This window comes from Pongo abelii, chromosome 5 (genome assembly GCF_028885655.2).
Source record: "Pongo abelii isolate AG06213 chromosome 5, NHGRI_mPonAbe1-v2.0_pri, whole genome shotgun sequence".
Classification (NCBI taxonomy): Eukaryota; Metazoa; Chordata; class Mammalia; order Primates; family Hominidae; genus Pongo; species Pongo abelii.
The window spans coordinates 109266552-109285929 of record NC_071990.2 but is presented as its reverse complement, the minus strand read 5'-3'; the positions used below and the strand labels follow the sequence as shown (position 1 = coordinate 109285929).

Here is a 19378-nt window from a genome sequence, read left to right as displayed (position 1 = left end):
GTTTTGAACTCCCCCACCTTGTATAAAATATTGGACTAAATTTATATTTTTTATTCTCAGGGTCGCTGGTCATCCTCTGGCACAGAATGAACGTTGTCTTCACATGTTTTTACAAGATGAAATAATAGATAAAAGCTATACTCCATCTAAAATAAGACATGCCTGAAATTTGGCAAGAAGGGGCAAAAACATGACTATTAATGATTGATAAGCACCAGTGGAGAAGTTCTAACTTTTAGCATGCTGCACAGAAACTGGTATAACATGCCTTCAGTATACTAACACTCATATGCTCAGTTTTGTTTTGTTTTGGCAGTTGACAAGAAGTTAATTTGCTTTAGTAAAAATCCCTCATTCCAGCCTTTCTATATAAATAACTCTTTCTTGCTGTTTTAATGTGGTGCACACTATAGCCTCACAAACCTGTTATTCCAATGTAATCTGTAGTGTCGTAACTAAAGTTACTGGCTTGATCTTATTTGCACAGTTTTTGTGTCTTGTTTGCTTCTTGCATCTGATTAACTAGAATATTTCTCTTTCCCCCTTTTAATGTGTGATGTCACTTGACCCCATTTATGTGTAGGAGCACTACACCATTGGTTTCCAATACTGCACACATAAGATACATACTTGTGTGCAGAAAGTATCTTCCTTCAGGCTTGTAATACCCTTCACATGGAAGATTGATGAGGGAAATCTTTATATTCTGTATAAAAACAAAAGCAAATTTATATACTAAAATCATTTGTCTAAAAATTTAAGTTGTTTTCAAATAAAAATTAAATGCATTTCTGATATGCACTGATTGTGTTGCCTCCAGCTTTTCTTTGCTCTCTCTGAGTGACTACTTAAGTCACTTGTTGAGAGGGATTATTTACTAATTATATACTTCTCATTACTGTAACTCCATTCCCTTTAAACAGTGGTGATATCAAATATACTTCCATCCATTGAATGGGGTATTTCCAACAACAAAAGTGATATACTAAAAAATGTATTGCTTAAGGCTTATTGAATCATTTTGAAGCACTTTGTGTATTTGAAAACTGCTTTATAATCTCAATTCATTTATTAAAAGGACTTTTAAAGATAAAATGCCATTTCTCCTATTTTTCAGAAGTTTTTTTCTAGTTCAACTGAGAGACTTGTTTAAACAAACTTAGCAAGGCTGTAATAACTCTTCTTAGTCAGCAGGTTTGTGCTTTCTCTTTAATTTGGTTTGGGATAGTAGCACACTTTATCCTCTTTAAGAGAAGGGCACAATCTTCTAGCCTGACCTGCAAAAATGATAAGATACCAGAAAACACATGACTTCTTGCTGCCTAACTTGTGTTGTGTTCAGACCTTTCAGCCAGAATGTGGTCTCTAGTTTGAGTCTGTACAACTTCTGGTGGTTTGGGGACCCATTGTGACTTGGAGTTAAATCCCAAGGTAAAGAAATTTTGTCCTCCTACAGCAGATGCGTCTCCTCTGAAGATGGATCAGTCCATTTAAAAGGAAACAAGCTTAGGTCTTGGCCAAACTAGGATGTCCACCAAGCAGATGGAAGTCATAGGAAGAAGTCAGAGTTGCCCCATAAGGCCTTTTGTTGCTCAGTGTTTCACAGTTCCTTAATACTGGATGTTTCAATTACTGTAAAGTAAGAAGGTACAAAGCTAAACAACACGTAAATTTTATTTCAGTGAACTAGAGAAGTAAAGTCAGAGGCTGTCAGTTTTGGATATGCAGAACAGAATAATGGTAGCTCTGCAAAACCAAATAATTCCTTTAAAGCAGTGGTTCTCAGCAAGGCACAGTGGCTGTCACCTGTAGTGCCAGCATTTTGGGAGGCCAAGGCAGGAGGATTGCTTGAGGCCAGGAGTTCTGAGAGCAACCTGGGTAACATAGTGAGACTATGTCTCTACAAAAAGTTTAAAAATTAGCTGGGCATGGTGGTGTGTGCCTGTAGTCCCAGCTACTTGGGTGGCTAGGTGGAAGTATATCTTGAGCCCAGGAAGTTGAGGTTGCAATGAGCCAAGATCATGCCACTTCATTCTAGCCTAGGCAAGAGTGAGACCCAGTCTCAAAAGAAAATTTTTTTTTCTGTTAAACATTAAAATAAAGCAGTGGGTCTCAACTAAGGATGATTTTGTCCCCCAGGGGACGTTTGGCAATGTCAAGATATTTTTGGTTGTCTCAACTGGGGAATGTTACTGGACTCTAACAGGTGGATGTCAGAGATGCTGCTAAACCTCTTACAATGAACAAGCCAGCCTCCCACAACACAAAAATGTCAGTAGTGTCAAGGTTTCCACTCACTGTGGAGTCTTGATTTTGATCACTTACAGACAAGGAATAGTGTGGTTTAGGATGGGTTGTACCAGCCTGCCCACTTTTAACCAGCCTGCCCACTTTTAACCTCTACCACAATTTCCTAAGGGCAGGCATGCTCTTGAAAAGTCAAGGGTTTTAAAGTAGGTGAAAAGTTTATTCCAGGTAACATGTTTTTGCCTGATGGAGGAAGGTGCTTTTCAGTGTTGTCTTGTAGGGAACTGAGACCATGGTTTATAGTAAAACTATGCCTTTAACCCACTGAAGTAAAAATGCAGGTGCTCTTAATTCTAACTACATAGGAGGGGGTTCCAGAATCCCTTAAGAATCTTCCTTAAAAAAAACTTAATTTGGCAGTGAGTTACAAAGCAATAGATGGGTAATTCTAAGGAATCTCAGGCTCTGTGTCCATTATTAAAGTATTTAATTGCCTTGTCTCAACTCCTGCCAGTTATAAAGGGTCAATATCAGTGGTAACTTTAGTAACTTACATTGAGGATTACATGTAAAATTCATAGAACAGCATCGGAACATATAAAAGCGTAATAATAGTTATCGGTTGGCAGTGGTAGTCATAGATACAATAGTAGTAGTAGCAAATGGTACCACTCTTACTCATTTGCCATGGCAGTTCCAGAATAGGTTTATCTGGTATTTGGTTTCCTACGCACAGGTTCTAACATTGTGACCCCTGGTAGTGATTATGACTTTGAGGAAGGGGTGTTAGGAGAGGAGGAGCATCTCCTTTTTATACATCCCATGGTTTTTCCACTCAGCCCTCTTTGCTAGGAGGCCACCCTAGATTAAAATTCCATCCTGTTGCCTCCGCTTGCTTTGCCTTTTTTGGTTACATGAGTGGGGTGAATATGGCCAGTGAAAGAATAAGGCTGTGGCCTCCAAGGCCTTTACAGATAAAATGTGTTTGAGGTATGGATGGACAGAGTTTAGCCCACTCCCTCGCATATACTCAGTGGGTGCCAGCTGCTGTTGCTAACAATATGCCAGTGTTTAGGCTAGGAAAGGAGTTAAAACTGTTTTGGGATAGAGAGAATAAGTTTGTAATAATTCCACTGTGATCTGTCACAGAACTTCCCTATGAAGTAGATAATGTTATTTTTACAAATGAGAAGACTGAGGCTTTGAAAGCTTGAGCAAAATTTTCAAGGTTAACCAGGAGAGGATGGTACTGCATTTAAACTGTGAAGACGTTTGATTCTAAAGGCCATGGCTTGGTGTACTTCCTTCTTGTGGACAGGGCCTATGACTTTTTTTTTTTTTTTTGATATGGAGTCTCACTCTGTTCCCCAGGCTGGAGTGCAGTGGTGTGATCTTGGCTCACTGCAACCTCCGCCTCCTGGGTTCAAACAATTCTCCTGCCTCAGCCTCCCGAGGTAGCTGGGATTACAGGCGTGCGCCACCATGCCCAGCTAATTTTGTATTTTTTTAGTAGAGACGGGGTTTCACCATGTTGGTCAGGCTCGTCTCGAACTCCTGACCTCAAGTGATCCACGCGCCTCAGTCTCCCAAAGTGCTAGGATTACAGGCGTGAGCCACCGCGCCCAGCCGTGCCTATGACTTTCAGTACAGTTACTGAATGAGTGAAAAGGGTGAATGTTAAGAAACAATTCCTATATCCTTTGTTATGAATGGATAGGTTTGGTTTGGTTTTTCTAATAGTATTTTCACTTTGTCTCCCTAGTATGTTTTTTAGTTTTGATTTTAAGTTTAGGTGTAAGTAGCTCTTTTGGACATGCACAGCTTACTAGAAGTATCGTATTTTCCTAAACATAGCTGCCCACCACAATTACTCTCTTAGGACTGAGTTTAGGATTTTCTTTTTTAAAGTTTCCCAAGTAATTCTAAAATCGTTAGGTTTAGTCATTTAGCTATGAGGCCCTATGATTTCCTTGAACTTGGTCAAATCTGATCTTACCTGGCTACTTAAGTCATTACAAAAAGAAATCAAGAAATTGAGAAAAAAGGACTTACCAGATCTTGAGAAATTACTTTTGTAAATCCTGATTTACAGGAAGTGAAGTTTGCTTTATTCCAACCTTGCTAAGAAAATAAGACTGACTTGGAGGCCAGGGAAATTAATTTAAAAGCACAAAGGAAGCTTAGAGGATGCTGGGCAACAACACCTCATCCCAGATGCTCTTTACTGTAGAGTGAGTGCCAGAAATGAAAGCGACCCAGTGGACTCAACTAGCAACACCAAGCACTTGATTGTGCAAAGTGCTAACAGACAGGAGAGATCGAACACCAGCCCTTTCCTCAAACCCAGTCATGAAAAGACTCACTAAGAGGGACAGTAGTCATTGCAAATGTGAGGACAAGAAGGGACACAGCAGTTCAGATAGATGGAAGGGAATGGCCAAAATGAGATAAAAGAATTCTGGTTTAAGCTTCTACAGGTAAAAAGCTTGAAAGTTGGCACCAAGCCTGGCACAGTGGTGTGCACCTGTAATCACAGCACTTTGGGAGGCTGAGGCAGGCAGATTACTTGAGCCCAGGAGTTCAAGACCAGCCAGGACAACATGGCAAAACCCAGTCTCTATAAAAATAAAAAAATTAGCCAGGGATGGTGGTACACACCTGTAGTCCCAGCTACTTGGGAGACTGAGGTGGGGGATCACCTGAGCCTGGGAGGGTGGGGCTGCAGTGAGCCATGATTACGCCGCTGCACTCCAGCCTGGGTGACAGAGTGAGACCCTGTCTCAAGAGACAAAGTTATCACTTTGTCCTTTCAACAAGAAAAATCTGTACAAATGCAAAATCAATGACTTTTCTTGGACCCATCAGAGAATTGAGGTTGAAGGGCAAACCACCACCCTAAAATCTGGAGAAACAGGGCTATCTAGAGAGAGACAGCCAAAATCTGCTTATCTGGAGCAAAAGCTACTGGAGCCATAAGCTAGTTAGAAACACATAGATGGTAATGAATTGCTAGCGGCTGAGTGTGGCGAGCATGAGAGTGAGAAGTCCCTGGGGATCACAGTGTTAAGAGGGGTCTCCACAAGTTCGTGGGCTTTACCTCCAAGAATCCTACCACATTCTCAGTGAAGATCTAGTAAGATCTGTGGCTCTGACGTGAAAAGGGATTAATAATCATTATGAAATAATGTCCAAAACCTTTATTACGAAGGCTTACTCTCCAGGGTGAAAGACTGCCAGAGCCTTATGCCAGTTTGGAGAAGGGCGTTCTTCCCACTCTAGCCCCGCTCTAGGCTTCCTGTCTTACTTACATGGGGCGGGGATGGGAACTTAGTCAAGAGGGGTCAGGATTTCAAGGAAATAGACTGGAAATGCTGCAGCCAGGGAAGGGAGTAGGGGGCCAGAAAGGAAACGCTCTACCACTGGAAAAACACTGGTGAAGCTCACAGGCCCGCTAAGACACAGATTTAATCTGAAGATTATAGAATATCCCCCTTCCCACACCTTACCACCGCACCAATGGGATTCGAGTGTAATCATAGTGGATTACAGCTGGAAGTCCCCCTCTGTGGAGGAGTAATTAGGGAAACCCAAAGTTAAGAGACAGGCAAAAGCAAAGACACTAGAGGAAGGTGAAGCCTCTGGCACCTGTAACTACAGCAAACATTAAACATAGTCCATCCTCTAGCCAGATTACCATGAACCTTCACACTTACGGCCCGTCTACCTCAGTTTCTATTACCCAGTGCAACATACCTGGCTTTCAACAAAAAATTTCAAGGCATGCCAAAAAGCAAGTAAAAACAGTTTGAAAAGAGAAAGTAATCAGAACCAGAGTTGGATATGACACAGATTCCCTGTTTGATAATTACAACCTATTAAAAGTTGTAATGGAAAAAGTAGATGTGCAAGAATAGATGGGTAATCAGAGAGATGGAAACTCAAAAGGAAATGCTAAAAATCAAAATCACTATAATAAAAATGAAAAATGTTTTTGATGGACTCGTAAGTAGACTTGACAAATTTAGGAAACAATTAGTGAATTTGAAGGTAGGTCAATAGGAACTTCCCAAACTGAAATGGGAAGAGAAAGAGTAGGAAAAAAACCCAGACCATCCGAAAACTGGGATCATTTCAAAAGGTATAGCGTATGTGTAATTGGAATACCTGAAAGAGAGTAGAGCAAAAAAATATATACAGTTGAACAATGCAGGGGTTAGGGGTGCCAACCCTGCATATAGTTGAAACTTTGCATATAACTTTTGACTCCCCCAAAATTTAATAGCCTACTGTTTTCCAGAAGCCTTACTGATAACATACTTAACACATATTTTGTATGTTACATGTATTGTATACTGTATTCTTAAAGTAAGCTAAAGAAAATGTTACTAAGAAAATCATAAGGAAGAGAAAACATATTCACTGTTCATTAAGTGGAAGTGGATCACCATAAAGGTCTTCATCCTCATCTTCACATTGAGTAGGCTGAGGAGGAGGAAGAGGAGGGGTTGGTCTTGCTGTCTCAGGGGTGGGGAGGCAGAGAGGTGGAGGAGGTGGAAGGGGAGGCAGGAGGGACAGGCACGTTGTTACTTTTATTGAAAAAGGCTACGTATGAGTGGGCCTGCGCAGTTCAAACCTGTATTGTTCAAACTGTCTACATGTTTGAAGTAATAATGGCTGAGACCTTTCCAAAATTAGTGAACCAAACCACAGATCCAGGATGCTGAGAGAACACCAAGCAGAATAAATTTAAAAATGATAACCTTGTTGGTAAAAAAAAAAAAATAACAAAAACACCTAGGGATGTCATGTATGTCACGTTCAAACTGCAAAAAAACCAAAGACCAAGATAAAATCTTGAAGTCAGAGAAAAAAGTAAAGTAAGGGACTGCTGGCTTGACAGTTTGTAAGTATCTTTTATCAGTAGTCTTGAGAACAAAGGTGGTAATATTTTATAATACCTGGAGTCTAATTTGAATGGGAAAATGGTGTATCTTTAATATTCTTTTTTTTCTTCTGCTCTAAGGAAGAGAGATAGGGGGTCATATTTAATATTCTGTAACTGAAATTTATTATTTCTTCCATTATGAATGTAGAAGTAAACCAGAGTATTAATAGAAGCAGGACTTTTGACTGTCACCAATTAAAAAATGCAAGTATATTAATTATATCACATTTGTTGTTGCAAATCTTGAAATACATTGATCACTGCTTGAAAATTATTGTAGTTATCAGACTCACTCCCTGATCTTGTTTAATTTTTTTTTTTTTTTTGAGACAGGGTCTCACTCTGTCGCCCAGGCTAGAGTGCAGTGGTGCAATCTCGGCTCACTGCAGCCTCCGCCTCCCGGGTTCAAGCGATTCTCCAGCCTCAGCCTCCCAAGTAGCTGGAACTACAGGCACACACATTCCTAATTTTTTGTTTTGTTTTATTTTTCAGTAGAGTCAGGGTTTCACCATGTTGGCCAGGCTGGTCCCAAACTCCTGGCCTCAAGTGATCCACCCTCCTCAGCCACCCAAAGTGCTGGGATTACAGGTGTGAGCCACCGCACCCAGCTTGTTTAACATTTTCCAAAGAAGCACATATTTTATCACAAGTTTTAAAAATATTTTAATAAACATACTTCAATAAGTTGGTTTCTTTTATAATCCTATGTATTTTATTTTATACTTTTACAAACAGATATTTGAGTAGGGATCTTCACAAACACGTTTAAGAAGCCCTAATGTAAAAACTGAATGCTCCTGTCACAGAGTAAGATCTGAAGTGCCTGGAGTTAGTCTGAAGTGGAACAGGTTCACTTGGTGCTCAGGTGTGTGTGCAAGGGGGAGGGGGAGCAGGAACAGGAGAGACAGAAAGAGACTGGTTATCCGACCACTTATTGAGTGTTTAGGTTTCGGTGTAGGCTTTTACATGTATTACCTCATTTAATTCTCAAAACAACCCTATTGGATGGGTATTATCTTCATTTTACCAAGAGAGGAAATGGGACAGAGTTTAATTTGTCCAAGGTCACACAGCCAGTAAAAAGTACAATTGGGATTTAAACCCAAGTCTTTGTGATTCTAAAACCTGCACCTGTGCGATGGATGCTGCCTCCAAGCTGGACCGTGTGCAGCTTGGCCAAGGCCCATGCCGAACACTCGCCCTGACAGCTGCTGCCTGCAGACTCCTGGACTCTACACCCCTCGTGCTCACACAGTTGCCTTGGTGCCAGTGTTATCAAAGAGGCCAACACGAGCAGAGGCTCACGTTGAGCTAAAGAAAAATTAAACATTTAAGAGAATTCAGTTATAAAGCTGGAATGGCCGTTCCTGCTTGACAGATGTAAACACTGAAGCTTTGTCATTACTTAGCTAGTTATCTCAGCTCATGTCCTTTCCTTTCTAGCTAGATTACACTTTAATCCAGTTGTTTTCATGTTCACTAAATCCAAACCATGTTTAACCGGTTTATTCATTGGAGTGTCTCTGAGGTGAGGAAAGTTTTGTCCTTTCAACTTCACTGGGGATTTGCTGTCTTCTTTCTGCAAAGGGATTTTCCTGGATCTGTAATCTGAACACTTTGACCTGTGAGGGTTTTTTCCCCCAACTAGGAGCAAATTTGTGAGGCTTGACCCTTTGTGTGCTGTGGAGCAGAGACAATGCCCTTCTGTGAATGTCTTCTCCTCTTGAGGACAGTAGTAATTGGCGACAGGAATGTTAATCATTTGGCAAGCGCTTCTTCATGGCCTTGCTGCCCTTTGCCACTGCAGCCAGCTCCCCGCTTGCCTCTACTCCCTCCTTGAGAATGGAGCCGCCATTTTGTGGCAGCTTTCTAGATAAGTTTTTTTCAAGAGCACTTCGAGAGTTGACAGTCTGACTTAAACTGAAGTAAGTGAATACCAGTTCACTCTCAGACCACAGTCTGAGTTGATGAGACAACAGGTCCTCACACACATTGTCTGGTGGGAGGATAAATTGGTACAACTTCTATGGAAGGCAATTTGGCAATAACTATGAAAACTATATGCCCAGGAATCCCACTTCTAGGAATTTATCTCAGAGGCACACTTTCTATTTGGAGATATATTTGTAGAATATAAATTTTCTTTGAATATTAATTGAATATATTTGAAAGATTATATAAGAAACAGATAACATTGAACATTGGTTGTCTGGCTTGGGGACTGGGTGGCTCAAGGACAGGGGCAAAAGGAAAACATTACTTTAAAAACAAAAAACACGAAAACCCTTTTTATTTTGGAATAATTTTTTTTTCTTTGAGACAGAGTCTTGCTCTTGTCACCCAGGCTGGAGTGCAGTGGCACAATCTCAGCTCACTGCAACCTCCACCTCCCAGGTTCGAGTGATTCTCATGCCTCAGCCTCCCAAGTAGCTGGGATTACAGGCACCTGCCACCACACCTGGTTAATTTTTGTGTTTTTAGTAGAGACGGGGTTTCACCATCTTGACCAGGCTGGTCTCAAACTCATGACCTCAGGTGATCCACCCATCTTGGCTTCCCGAAGTACTGGGATTATAGGTGTAAGCCACTGCGCCTGGCCTATTTTGGAGTCATTTTAGATATACAGAAAAGTTGTAAGAGTACAAAGAGTTATACACCCCTTCATGCTGACATCTTACAGGACCATGGCATATTTGTCAAAACTAAGAACCTAGCAGTGGGCCAGGTGTGGTGGCTCACACCTGTAATCCCAACACTTTGGGAGGCCGAGGCGAGCGATCACTTGAGACCAGGAGTTCGAGACCAGCTTGGTCAACATAGTGAAACCCCATCTCTACCAAAAATACAAAAATTAGCCGAGCGCGGTGGTACGTACCTGTAATCCCAGCTACTCGGGAGGCTGAGGCCAAAGAATCGCTTGAACCCAGGAGGCAGAGGTTGTAGTGAGCCGAGATCATGCCACTGGACTCCAGCCTGGGCAACAAAGTGAGACTCCGTCTCAAAAAAAAAAAAAGAAAAAAAGAAAAAAAAGAAAGAAACTAGCATTGGTACATTGTTACTAACCAAATTCCAAACTTTGACTTTCACTAGTTTGTTTTTTTTTTTAATTATTTTTCAAATTTTTTTAGAGATAGGGGTGCAGGTCTCACTGTGTTGCCCAGGCTGGTCTCCAACTCCTGGGCTCAAGTGATCCACTCACCTTGGCCTCCCAAAGTGCTGGGATTACAGGTGTGAGCCACAGTGCTGGGCCACTTTCACTAGTTTTTAAAGAATATCCTTTTTCTAGCCAGGTGCGGTGGCTCACGCCTGTAATCCCAGCACTTTGGGAGGCCGAGTCAGGCGGATCATGAGGTCAGGAGATCAAGACCATCCTGGCTAACACAGTGAAACCCCGTCTCTACTAAAAATACAAAAAATCAGCCGGGCGTGGTGGCGGGCGCCTGTGGTCCCAGCTACTTGGGAGGCTGAGGCAGGAGAATGGCGTGAACCAGGGAGGCGGAGCTTGCAGTGAGCGGAGATTGCACCACTGCACTCCAGCCTGGGCGACAGAGCGAGACTCCGTCTCACAAAAAAAAAGAATATCCTTTTTCTGTTCCAGGGTCCAATTCAGGAAACCATATTTCACTTAGTCCTCCTGTCTCTTTAGTTTCCTGGTCTGTGACATGTATATCCTTTTGAACTTTGTATCATGTGACTCTTAACTATTCAAAAACAAGTAAATTTATTTATTTATTTATTTATTTTATTTATTTTTTTTTATTGTTTTTTGAGGTGGAGTCTCATTCTGTTGCCTAGGCTGGAGTGCAGTGGTGCCATCTTGGCTCATTATGACCTCTGCCTCCCAGGTTCAAGTGATTCTCCTGCCTCAGCCTGAGTAGCTGGGATTACAGGCATGTGCCACCACGCCCAGCTAATTTTTGTATTTTTAGTAAAGACGGGGTTTCACCATGTTGGTCAGGCTGGTCTCTAACTCCTGACCTTGTGATCCGCCCGCCTCGGCCTTCCAAAGTGCTGGGATGACAGGTGTGAGCCATCGCACCCAGCCAAAAACAAGTAAATTTTTTAAAAGAAATAGACTTGGAAGGTGCTAGGATGTTAGAACTGTAACAAATCTTAGAAGCAATCTCATCTAAGCCTCTCATTATGGGAAGGGACTTGTCCAAGGGCCTCCCCTAACAGCAGACCTGGGACTCAGACTAGAAACCAAGGGGAGGGGCCTGGGATTCAGGGAGCTGGGGGCCCTTGGGGAGTGGTTGAAAGAACACAGGCTTTGAAGTCACCCAGACTTGGGCCAGTCACTACACTTCTATTCTATTCGGACTGGCTTCTTTCGCTCCACATAATGTTTTAAGAGTCATCCATGTTGCACACATGGAGTGGGGCAAATCAATAATTTGCTTAAAAGACCAAAAAAAATTAAAAATAGTTTCTTGAAGAAGTATTCCTGATTTCTAAGAATTTACTGAGAAAAGGAAGTATGTTTCTCTATCCTGGATCTGTACTTGTGCAGAAATGCGACACCACTGACCACTCTCTCACCTTCCTATAGACATTCCCGCACATTTCAGCACCAAACAGAAGCTTGCTTGGTGCACTTTGTCCTCAGCCCGGGCACTGCTGCTGGGGAGGGCCTGCAGGGAAGCAATTGGCAAGAGCACTGTGAGACAAAGCCTTCGGGCAGGGGGAATCAGAAGAAAGCCTCAAATGTAAACACTGAGTCAGTACCTCCATATTAAGAAAGAAGCAGGGGAGGCCGGGCGCGGTGGCTTACACCTGTAATCCCAGCACTTTGGGAGGCCGAGGCGGGTGGATCACAAGGTCAGAAGATCGAGACTATCCTGGCTAACACAGTGAAACCCCGTCTCTACTGAAAATACAAAAAATTAGCCGGGCGTGGTGGTGGGCACCTGTTGTCCCAGCTACTCGGGAGGCTGAGGCAGGAGAATGGCGTGAACCCGGGAGGCAGAACTTGCAGTGAGCTGAGATGGTGCCACTGCACTCCAGCCTGGGCAACAGAGCGAGACTCCGTCTCGATAAAGAAAGAAAGAAAGAAAGCAGGGGAAATTAGCCGGTCGTGGTGGTGTGTGCCTATGGTCCCAGCTACTCAAGAGGCCGAGGTGGGAGGGTGGCTTGAGCCCAGGAGGTCAAGGCTGCAGTGAGCTGTGCACCACTGCACTCCATCCAGCCTGGGTGACAGAGCGAAACCATGTCTCTAAATAAATAAATAAAATAATGCAAATTAAAAACCACATGATAGATTTTTTGGAAAATGTAGATGAAAAGATAACTTAAAGGCCCAGGTGGGAGGATCCCTTGAGGCAAAGAGTTTGAGACCAGTCTGGGATTCTACCCTGTCTCCAGGCGGGAGGATCGCTTGAACCTGGGAGGCGGAGGTTGCGGTGAGCCAAGATCACACCACTGCACTCCAGCCTGGGTGACAAGAGCGAAACTCCGTCCCACCACCCCCACCGCCAAAAAAATTCAAACTGTCCAGATCTTGTCTTGCAAGCCTGCTGACCTCCATGACTGCACCTCTCTGGAGGAAGAAGGCACTGACGGTGTGAGGTCCAGCCTCCCGGGCCCCCGGGGGTCAGGTCATAAAGCTTCCTCTTCTCTCTTTGATTCTCTCTCCAGAGACGGGCAGCACCTCCTAGAGTGAATGTGTGCACCACATAAAAATTCAAAGCAAATGGAAATTTTAGTAAATTTGCCAATTCCACTAAAATATGCATTTGAGAATCCTTTTTGAAATAAAGGACTACAGTCCTAGAGAATAATTTGTTGATTTTTCAGAGCTGATGTATCTAGTTACACAGCTTCAATTTTTTTGGTAGGTTTTACCATTGCACCCTTCCTTTCATGCCGTGAATCTACATTAATAAGGCAATTAAGGCCAGCCTCAGTGGCCCATGCCTGTAATCCCAGCACTTTGGGAGGCTGAGGTGAGTGAATTGCTTGGGCCCAGGAGTTCAAGACCAGCCTGGGCAACATAGGAAGACCTTGTCTCTACAAAAAATACAAAAATTAGCTGGGCGTGGTGGTGCCCACCTGTAGTCCTAGCTACTCAGGAGGCTGAGGTGGGAGGATCGCTTGAGCCCAAGAGATGCAGGCTGCAGTGAGATGAGATCATGCCACTGCACTCCATCCTGGGTAACGAAGCAAGACCGGCTCTCAAAAAAAAAGTAAAATAAAATAAAATAAGGCAATTAAGAAACAAAACTAAAATTAAGACAATATGAGGGATATGAAGCTGATGAGAAAATGTAAGTTGGTTTTTATCCCCTCAGAAACCAGGCAATATATATATTTAAATTATCATCCCAGTTATTTTATTGGTCCTTTATAACGATTCTTATGGCTTGTACTTAAATGCTGCCATCACGCCGACTGCAGCAGGGAGGCACAGCTGGCGCTGCACACTCCGTGGAGCCAGCGGGAGCCCCGTCGGGAGCTCTGCCCTTTCTGAGTTGGGATGGGAACTCCCGGAGCTGCCGCAGCCTCCCAAACCACAGCTGCAGACCCAGGCCTCCTGCTCTATGGAGCAGGCAGTAGTCCCGCGACTCCTGGGCGGGGCTACAGCCACCCAAACTGCAGCTGTGGATTCGAGCCTCCTTATGCTCTTGGAGGAGGGCCGGGTGCAGGCAGGATCTGCTGAGACTACAGCCGCCCTCCTAGGCACAGGACCTGGCGTCTCTGCAGCCTGTACTGTACCCTCGGGGGGACCAAGGAAGGAAACTCCCCGCCCCAATCCCTGCAGACTCGGGGGTGTCTTCTCCCACTGCCTGGCCCTCCTAGGTGCAGGACCTCTGCATCGCTGCAGCCTGCACATTCAGGGGCCCCAGGAAGGACACTCCCCACCTCCTCCGCATCCCTACAGGCTCGAGGGTGTCTGTTCCCACTGCCTGGCCTCTCTCCACTCCTGGCGCCTGCTCCTATCTTGGAGTGGGGTTGGTGCTGAGCCCCCCGGGCGTTGAATGGCAGTGGCAGAGTCCTGGCCTGAAGGGGGCAGGTCTCCAGCAAGTCCCCACTTGCAGGCCAGAGAGGGCTTGAAGGCTGAAGGCCGGGCTGCCAGTCCCACAGACTGGAGTGGGGACTGGTGGTGCCTCTTCACGGCACCCATGGCCGCCCGTGGACCAATTGGCACCCACTTCCTCCCGTCTGAGGTCCATGAAAGCTGGGCTCAGCCAGAGTGGGGCAGAGGATGGCCAGAGGAGAAGAGGGCAGAGAGACGGTGGGAAGACAAGACGAACCTCTCTGCTGAGAGCTTCAGAGACCTGCAGAGACATCCAAATGACCTGCCTGCAGAGAGGAGCCCACCTCTCCAGGGCCTCCTCTCTGCTGAGAGCTGAACACTCCACGGGATGATCTGCCCACAAAGAGGAGCTACCCACTGTGGGTCTCCTCTGAGCTGTTTTAACACTAAATAAAACTCTTCATCTTCTTCACCCTTCACTTGTCTATGTACCTCATTCTTCCTGGACGCAGGACAGAAACTCAGGCCACAGAGGTTTCTAGCCAGAAAAATCAACACCCCAGAGATCCTGTAACAAAGCGAAGAATAAGCTCATGACTGCGGCCCTGAAACAAAACTCAGGCTAGGACATGGCAGGTGGCTGGGCTGGTCACTGACTTGATTTTTCAGACGTGGCAGCTCCCTCTCCCTTTCTGAAAGAAGTTGAGCCGCAGCCAGATTTTGGGTGGAATCATATGGCAGTTACTCCAAGTGCTCACCATAGTCTACTCGTGGTCATCTGGTGGTTTCTGGAGCCATTTTCTGAGCCCAGCCTCACTCCCGGGGCCTGCTTGCTCAGCCTCTGCTTATAGCTGGGCTAGACCCAGATTTGGGAGGTTTAAGGCAAATAAAGGAAGGTAAGGCAGGCATTTTCCTTTCTGCAGATAATTCTGGACCACCAAGACACCACAAAGGAGGAAAGAGAACAGGTCAAAGAGACTGCCAGACGATTTCAGCTTGGGAGAGAAGAGATGCTGGCAAGTGCAGCCTGTGTGTGCAGAGAGAGAGGCACGGGCTGCCGGGAGCAAGGCCCAGCATGAGCCAAGCCATCCCTCACTGCCCCCTTCCCTGTGCTGACTGCCCAGATCTCCACCAGCTGGAAAATGTGGGCCCCTCCCACTACCCCATCATCTGAGTATTGAGTTACTGGAACAAAGGCACCTGGAGCAGATGTGACCTAGGGCCACAAGGTGCTGACATGTCCTGCGGCACCGCCTTCCAGGAGAGCCAGTGCCCAGGTGGGGGAGAACAGCCCCATGGAGAAGAAGCTCCAGTGTGACCCACAGTTGTTGGGGTTTTTTTTCTTTTCTTTTTCTTTTCTTTCTTTTTTTTTTTTTTTTCCAGGTCAGGATCTCACTCTTTTGCCTGGGCTGGAGTGCAGTGGCACAAACAAAACTTACTGCAGCCTTGAACTCCTGGGCTTTAGCCATCCTTCTGCCTCAGCCTCCCAAGCAGCTAGGATTACAGGAATAAGCCACCGCACCTGGTCCACCCCCATGTGAGATACACACACACACACACACATGCATATATATGTGTGCATGTATATGTATTTCACATATATATATACATATATATTTTTGTTTTGTTTTGTTTTGTTTTGAGACAGAGTCTCATTCTGTCACACAGGCTGGAGTGCAGTGGCGTGATCTCCGCTCGCTGCAGTTTCCGCCTCCCGGGTTCAACCGATTCTCCTGCCTCAGCCTCCCTAGTAATTGGGATTACAGGTTTGCACCAACACGCCCCGCTACTTATATTTTTTGTGTTTTTAGTAGAGATGGGGTTTCACCATGTTGCCCAGACTGGTCTTGAACTCTTGGCTTCAGGTGATCTGCCTGCCTCGGCCTCCTAAAGTGCTGGGCTACAGGCATGAGCCACTGCACCCGGCCCCTACCCATGATTTTTTAAGAGATATTAACTCCAATCTTCTGCCCAACCTTGGTGTTAATTGGAAGGGAAGATGAAAGCAACTGCTCTTGGTGTTTCTCTGGTGGCTGTAACCAAGCCCCTATCATTGATGGTCCCTGAAGAAACTCAGCAAGCCTCAGGGCAGTGTTCAGGAAGTACAGAGTGAGGACCAATGGCATCAGCATTGTGAAATGCAGGTGCCAGGGCCCTACCTCACATTTGCTGAGTCCCACTCTCAGGAGGTAAGAACTGGGAATATAATCTCCACGGGTAAGTCATAGTCATGCTGTTTCGTATATTGTGAACTGATTTTCTTAAACATTTTTGTTGGGCCTAATTAGCCAAAACAGTGAGTGGCAGGTAAAATGATGGCACACACCAAGTAACAGAATTATTATGCAAACACCAAAAGGAATTCTAGACTTCATAACCACTACTAACAATGTCACTGATCGAATGTTAAGAGGGCTATCAGAATGCAAAACATGTTTACTCTGATTACAATTATGTTAAAATACATAGGTACATGTGCAGGAAATAGAAAAAAAATAGGCAAAAATAAAATGGTTGTATTAGAGAAGTAGAATTATAGGTGATTTATCCCTCTCCAGATTTTCCTATAGTGTTATCAAAAAAAAAAAAAAAAGGCCAGATGCAGTGGCTCATGCCACTTTGGCAGTAATCCCAGCACTCTGGGAGGCCAAGGCGGGCAGATCAGTTGAGGTCAGGAGTTCAAGACCAGCTTGGCCAACATGGTGAAACTAAAATACAAAACTAAAAATACAAAAATTAGCCAGGCGTGGTGGTGGGCGCCTGTAATCCCAACTACTCAGGAGGCTGAGGCAGGAGAATTGCTTGAACCAAGGAGACGGAGGTTGCAGTGAGCTGTGATTGCGCCACTGCACTCCAGCCTAGGCAACGGAGTGATACTCCATCTTAAATAAATAAATAATGAAAATAAAAATAAATCACTTTCATGTTGTTACAATGTTGTATTTGAAATAAAATAGGGCTGGGCGTGGTGGCTCATGACTGTAATCCCAGCCCTTTGGGAGACTAAGGTGGGCAGATCACTTGAGGCCAGGAGTTCAAGACCAGCCTGGCCAACATGGTGAAACCCCATCTCTACTAAAAAATACAAAAATTAGCCAAGCATGGTGGCATGCACCTGTAATCCCAGCTATTTGGGAGGCTGAGGCAGGAGAATAGCTTGAACCTGGGAGGTGGAGATTGCAGTAAGTGGAGATCGCACCACTGCACTGCAGCCTAGGTGACAGAGTGAGACGCTGTCTCAAAAACAGAAAAAAAAAAGAGAGAGAATAACTATCCTATCACTTCTGGCATACATAGCACTTACCATGTATCTATAAAATATTCCACAAGGCACTGCATGGGTCAGAAATGTCTTCAGACAGCCCAGCCCTCCCAGAAGGGAAGGTCAGCACTTGTCCCGGGGCACTGTGATTCTGCAGCTCGCTGCATGTGGAAGGAGCATGGAGTTACCTGGGCTGCGGAGAGCAGCAGAGGGTGCGTTGCATCAGGCTCAGTTGTCGTTTTTGTTGCCCTAAACAAAGTTCCAAGGGGACTAGGGAAGGATGGATACACCTCCTTAGGCCTGACAGTCTCAACCCCACTTCTGAACTACAGATAATCTGGGCCCACTGCCCCTCCCCAGCCAGACCTGGGTTGCCTAGTGTATACAGAATTCCCTGATCTTCCTTATCCCAGGGATGCTGTGAGAGACCTTCCTTCCTATTGCAGAGCTTGGGGTGAGCCTGGAGTCCTGTTGGCAAGAACTGGCTTCCTTATTTTGATATTCGGGGAAGAGGAAGACTGAAGCTTGCTAACCCCTGGGGGAAGCTTTGGGAGTCAGCTCAAGGGGGGCAGAGCCCCTCCCTGCACCCCAGGCCCTCCCCACCTCCAGCCTCCCACAGACCCTGGATGCTCTGCTCCAAATCACAGGCTGCTGCCAATTACAAAAGGACTCTTAACTCCTTTTTGCAGCCCCTTGATTGATAGCACTGGTGAGTAAAATTATAAGCCTTAATGATCATGTTAATTTCTGGGGAAAGGGAAGCGGTCAGAAGAGGTTCTCAATCATAAGCGCCACAATCAGCTGGGTGAGTTCAATGACAAGCCAGAGCAAAAAATAGGGGAAAGAATTAACTTTTTAAAAGGTCACCAGAGAGTAGGGGGAGAGCAACCAGGCATGACGGATGAGGGTACAGATGACTCTGGAGCCTGAAGATAAGCCCATTTTCCAGGGTTCTTGACCAAAGGCCAGCATCGGTGCTTCTCATCCTTAGCTGCACACTGGAATTGCTTTAAAAACACTGATGCCAGCCAGGCGCGGCGGCTCAAACCTGTAATCCCAGCACTTTGGGAGGCTGAGGCTCATGGATCACAAGGTCAGGAGATTGAGACCATCCTGGCTAACATGGTGAAACCCCGTCTCCACTAAAAATACAAAAAAAAAAAAATTAGCTGGGTGCGGTGGTGGGTGCCTGTAGTCCCAGCTACTCAGGAGGCTGAGGCAGGAAAATGGCATGAACCCAGGAGGTGGAAGTTGCAGTGAGCCGAGATAGCGCCACTGCACTCCAACCTGGGCAACAGAGTGAGACTCCATCTCAAAAAACAAACAAACAAAAAAACACTGATGCCTGGGCCCTGCCCCAGAAATGCTAGTGTAATCTATCTGGGGTACCGAGCATTTTTAACACTCCCCAGGTGATTCCATATGCAACAAAGATTGAGAAGGACCAGTCTAAAAGAAGCAAGTGGCCAAGGTTGAACACATTTGCAAATGTACTTAATCTGATTTGTTCTTTTATTCCTTCCTTTCCTTTCCTTTCCTTCCTCTCTCTTTTCTTCCTTTCTTTCTTTTTCATTCCTTTCTTTCCCCTTCCCTTCCCATCTTTCTTTTCTTTCTTTTTCTCACTGTGTTGCCCAAGCTGGTCTCAAACTCCTGGCCTCAAGCAATCCTCCCACTTTGGGCTCCCAAAGTGCTGGGATTACAGGCATGAGTCACTGCACCTGGGCACTCTGATTAGCTCTTCCCACAAAGGAGAATTTCTTCTGGGGTCTCTTGGCACCACACCAGTTAAAGATGATGATGAGATTTTAGAACAGAAGGAGGAAAATTAGGCATCACTGAGCCTAATACTCTTTTCACAGATGAAAACCCAGAGGTGCAAACAGGTTAGCTGACCTGCCAGAGATCACAGTGGTCACAGCTGGAAAGTTAGCCTCTTCCCCCTGGCTGATGC

General features: G+C 45.0%; 1 protein-coding gene across 1 annotated transcript in view; it reads left to right on the top strand.

Moving 5' to 3' along the window:
* Nucleotides 1-801, top strand: part of SNX3 (sorting nexin 3) — a gene marked incomplete at its 5' end in the record, with an annotated part of 49706 nt that extends 48905 nt beyond the window's left edge. The window contains 1 exon segment of the mRNA NM_001133205.1: nucleotides 61-801. Coding sequence (NP_001126677.1) covers nucleotides 61-166 — 106 coding nt within the window. The 3' untranslated portion in view covers nucleotides 167-801.
* Nucleotides 802-19378: the final 18577 nt, after the last annotated feature.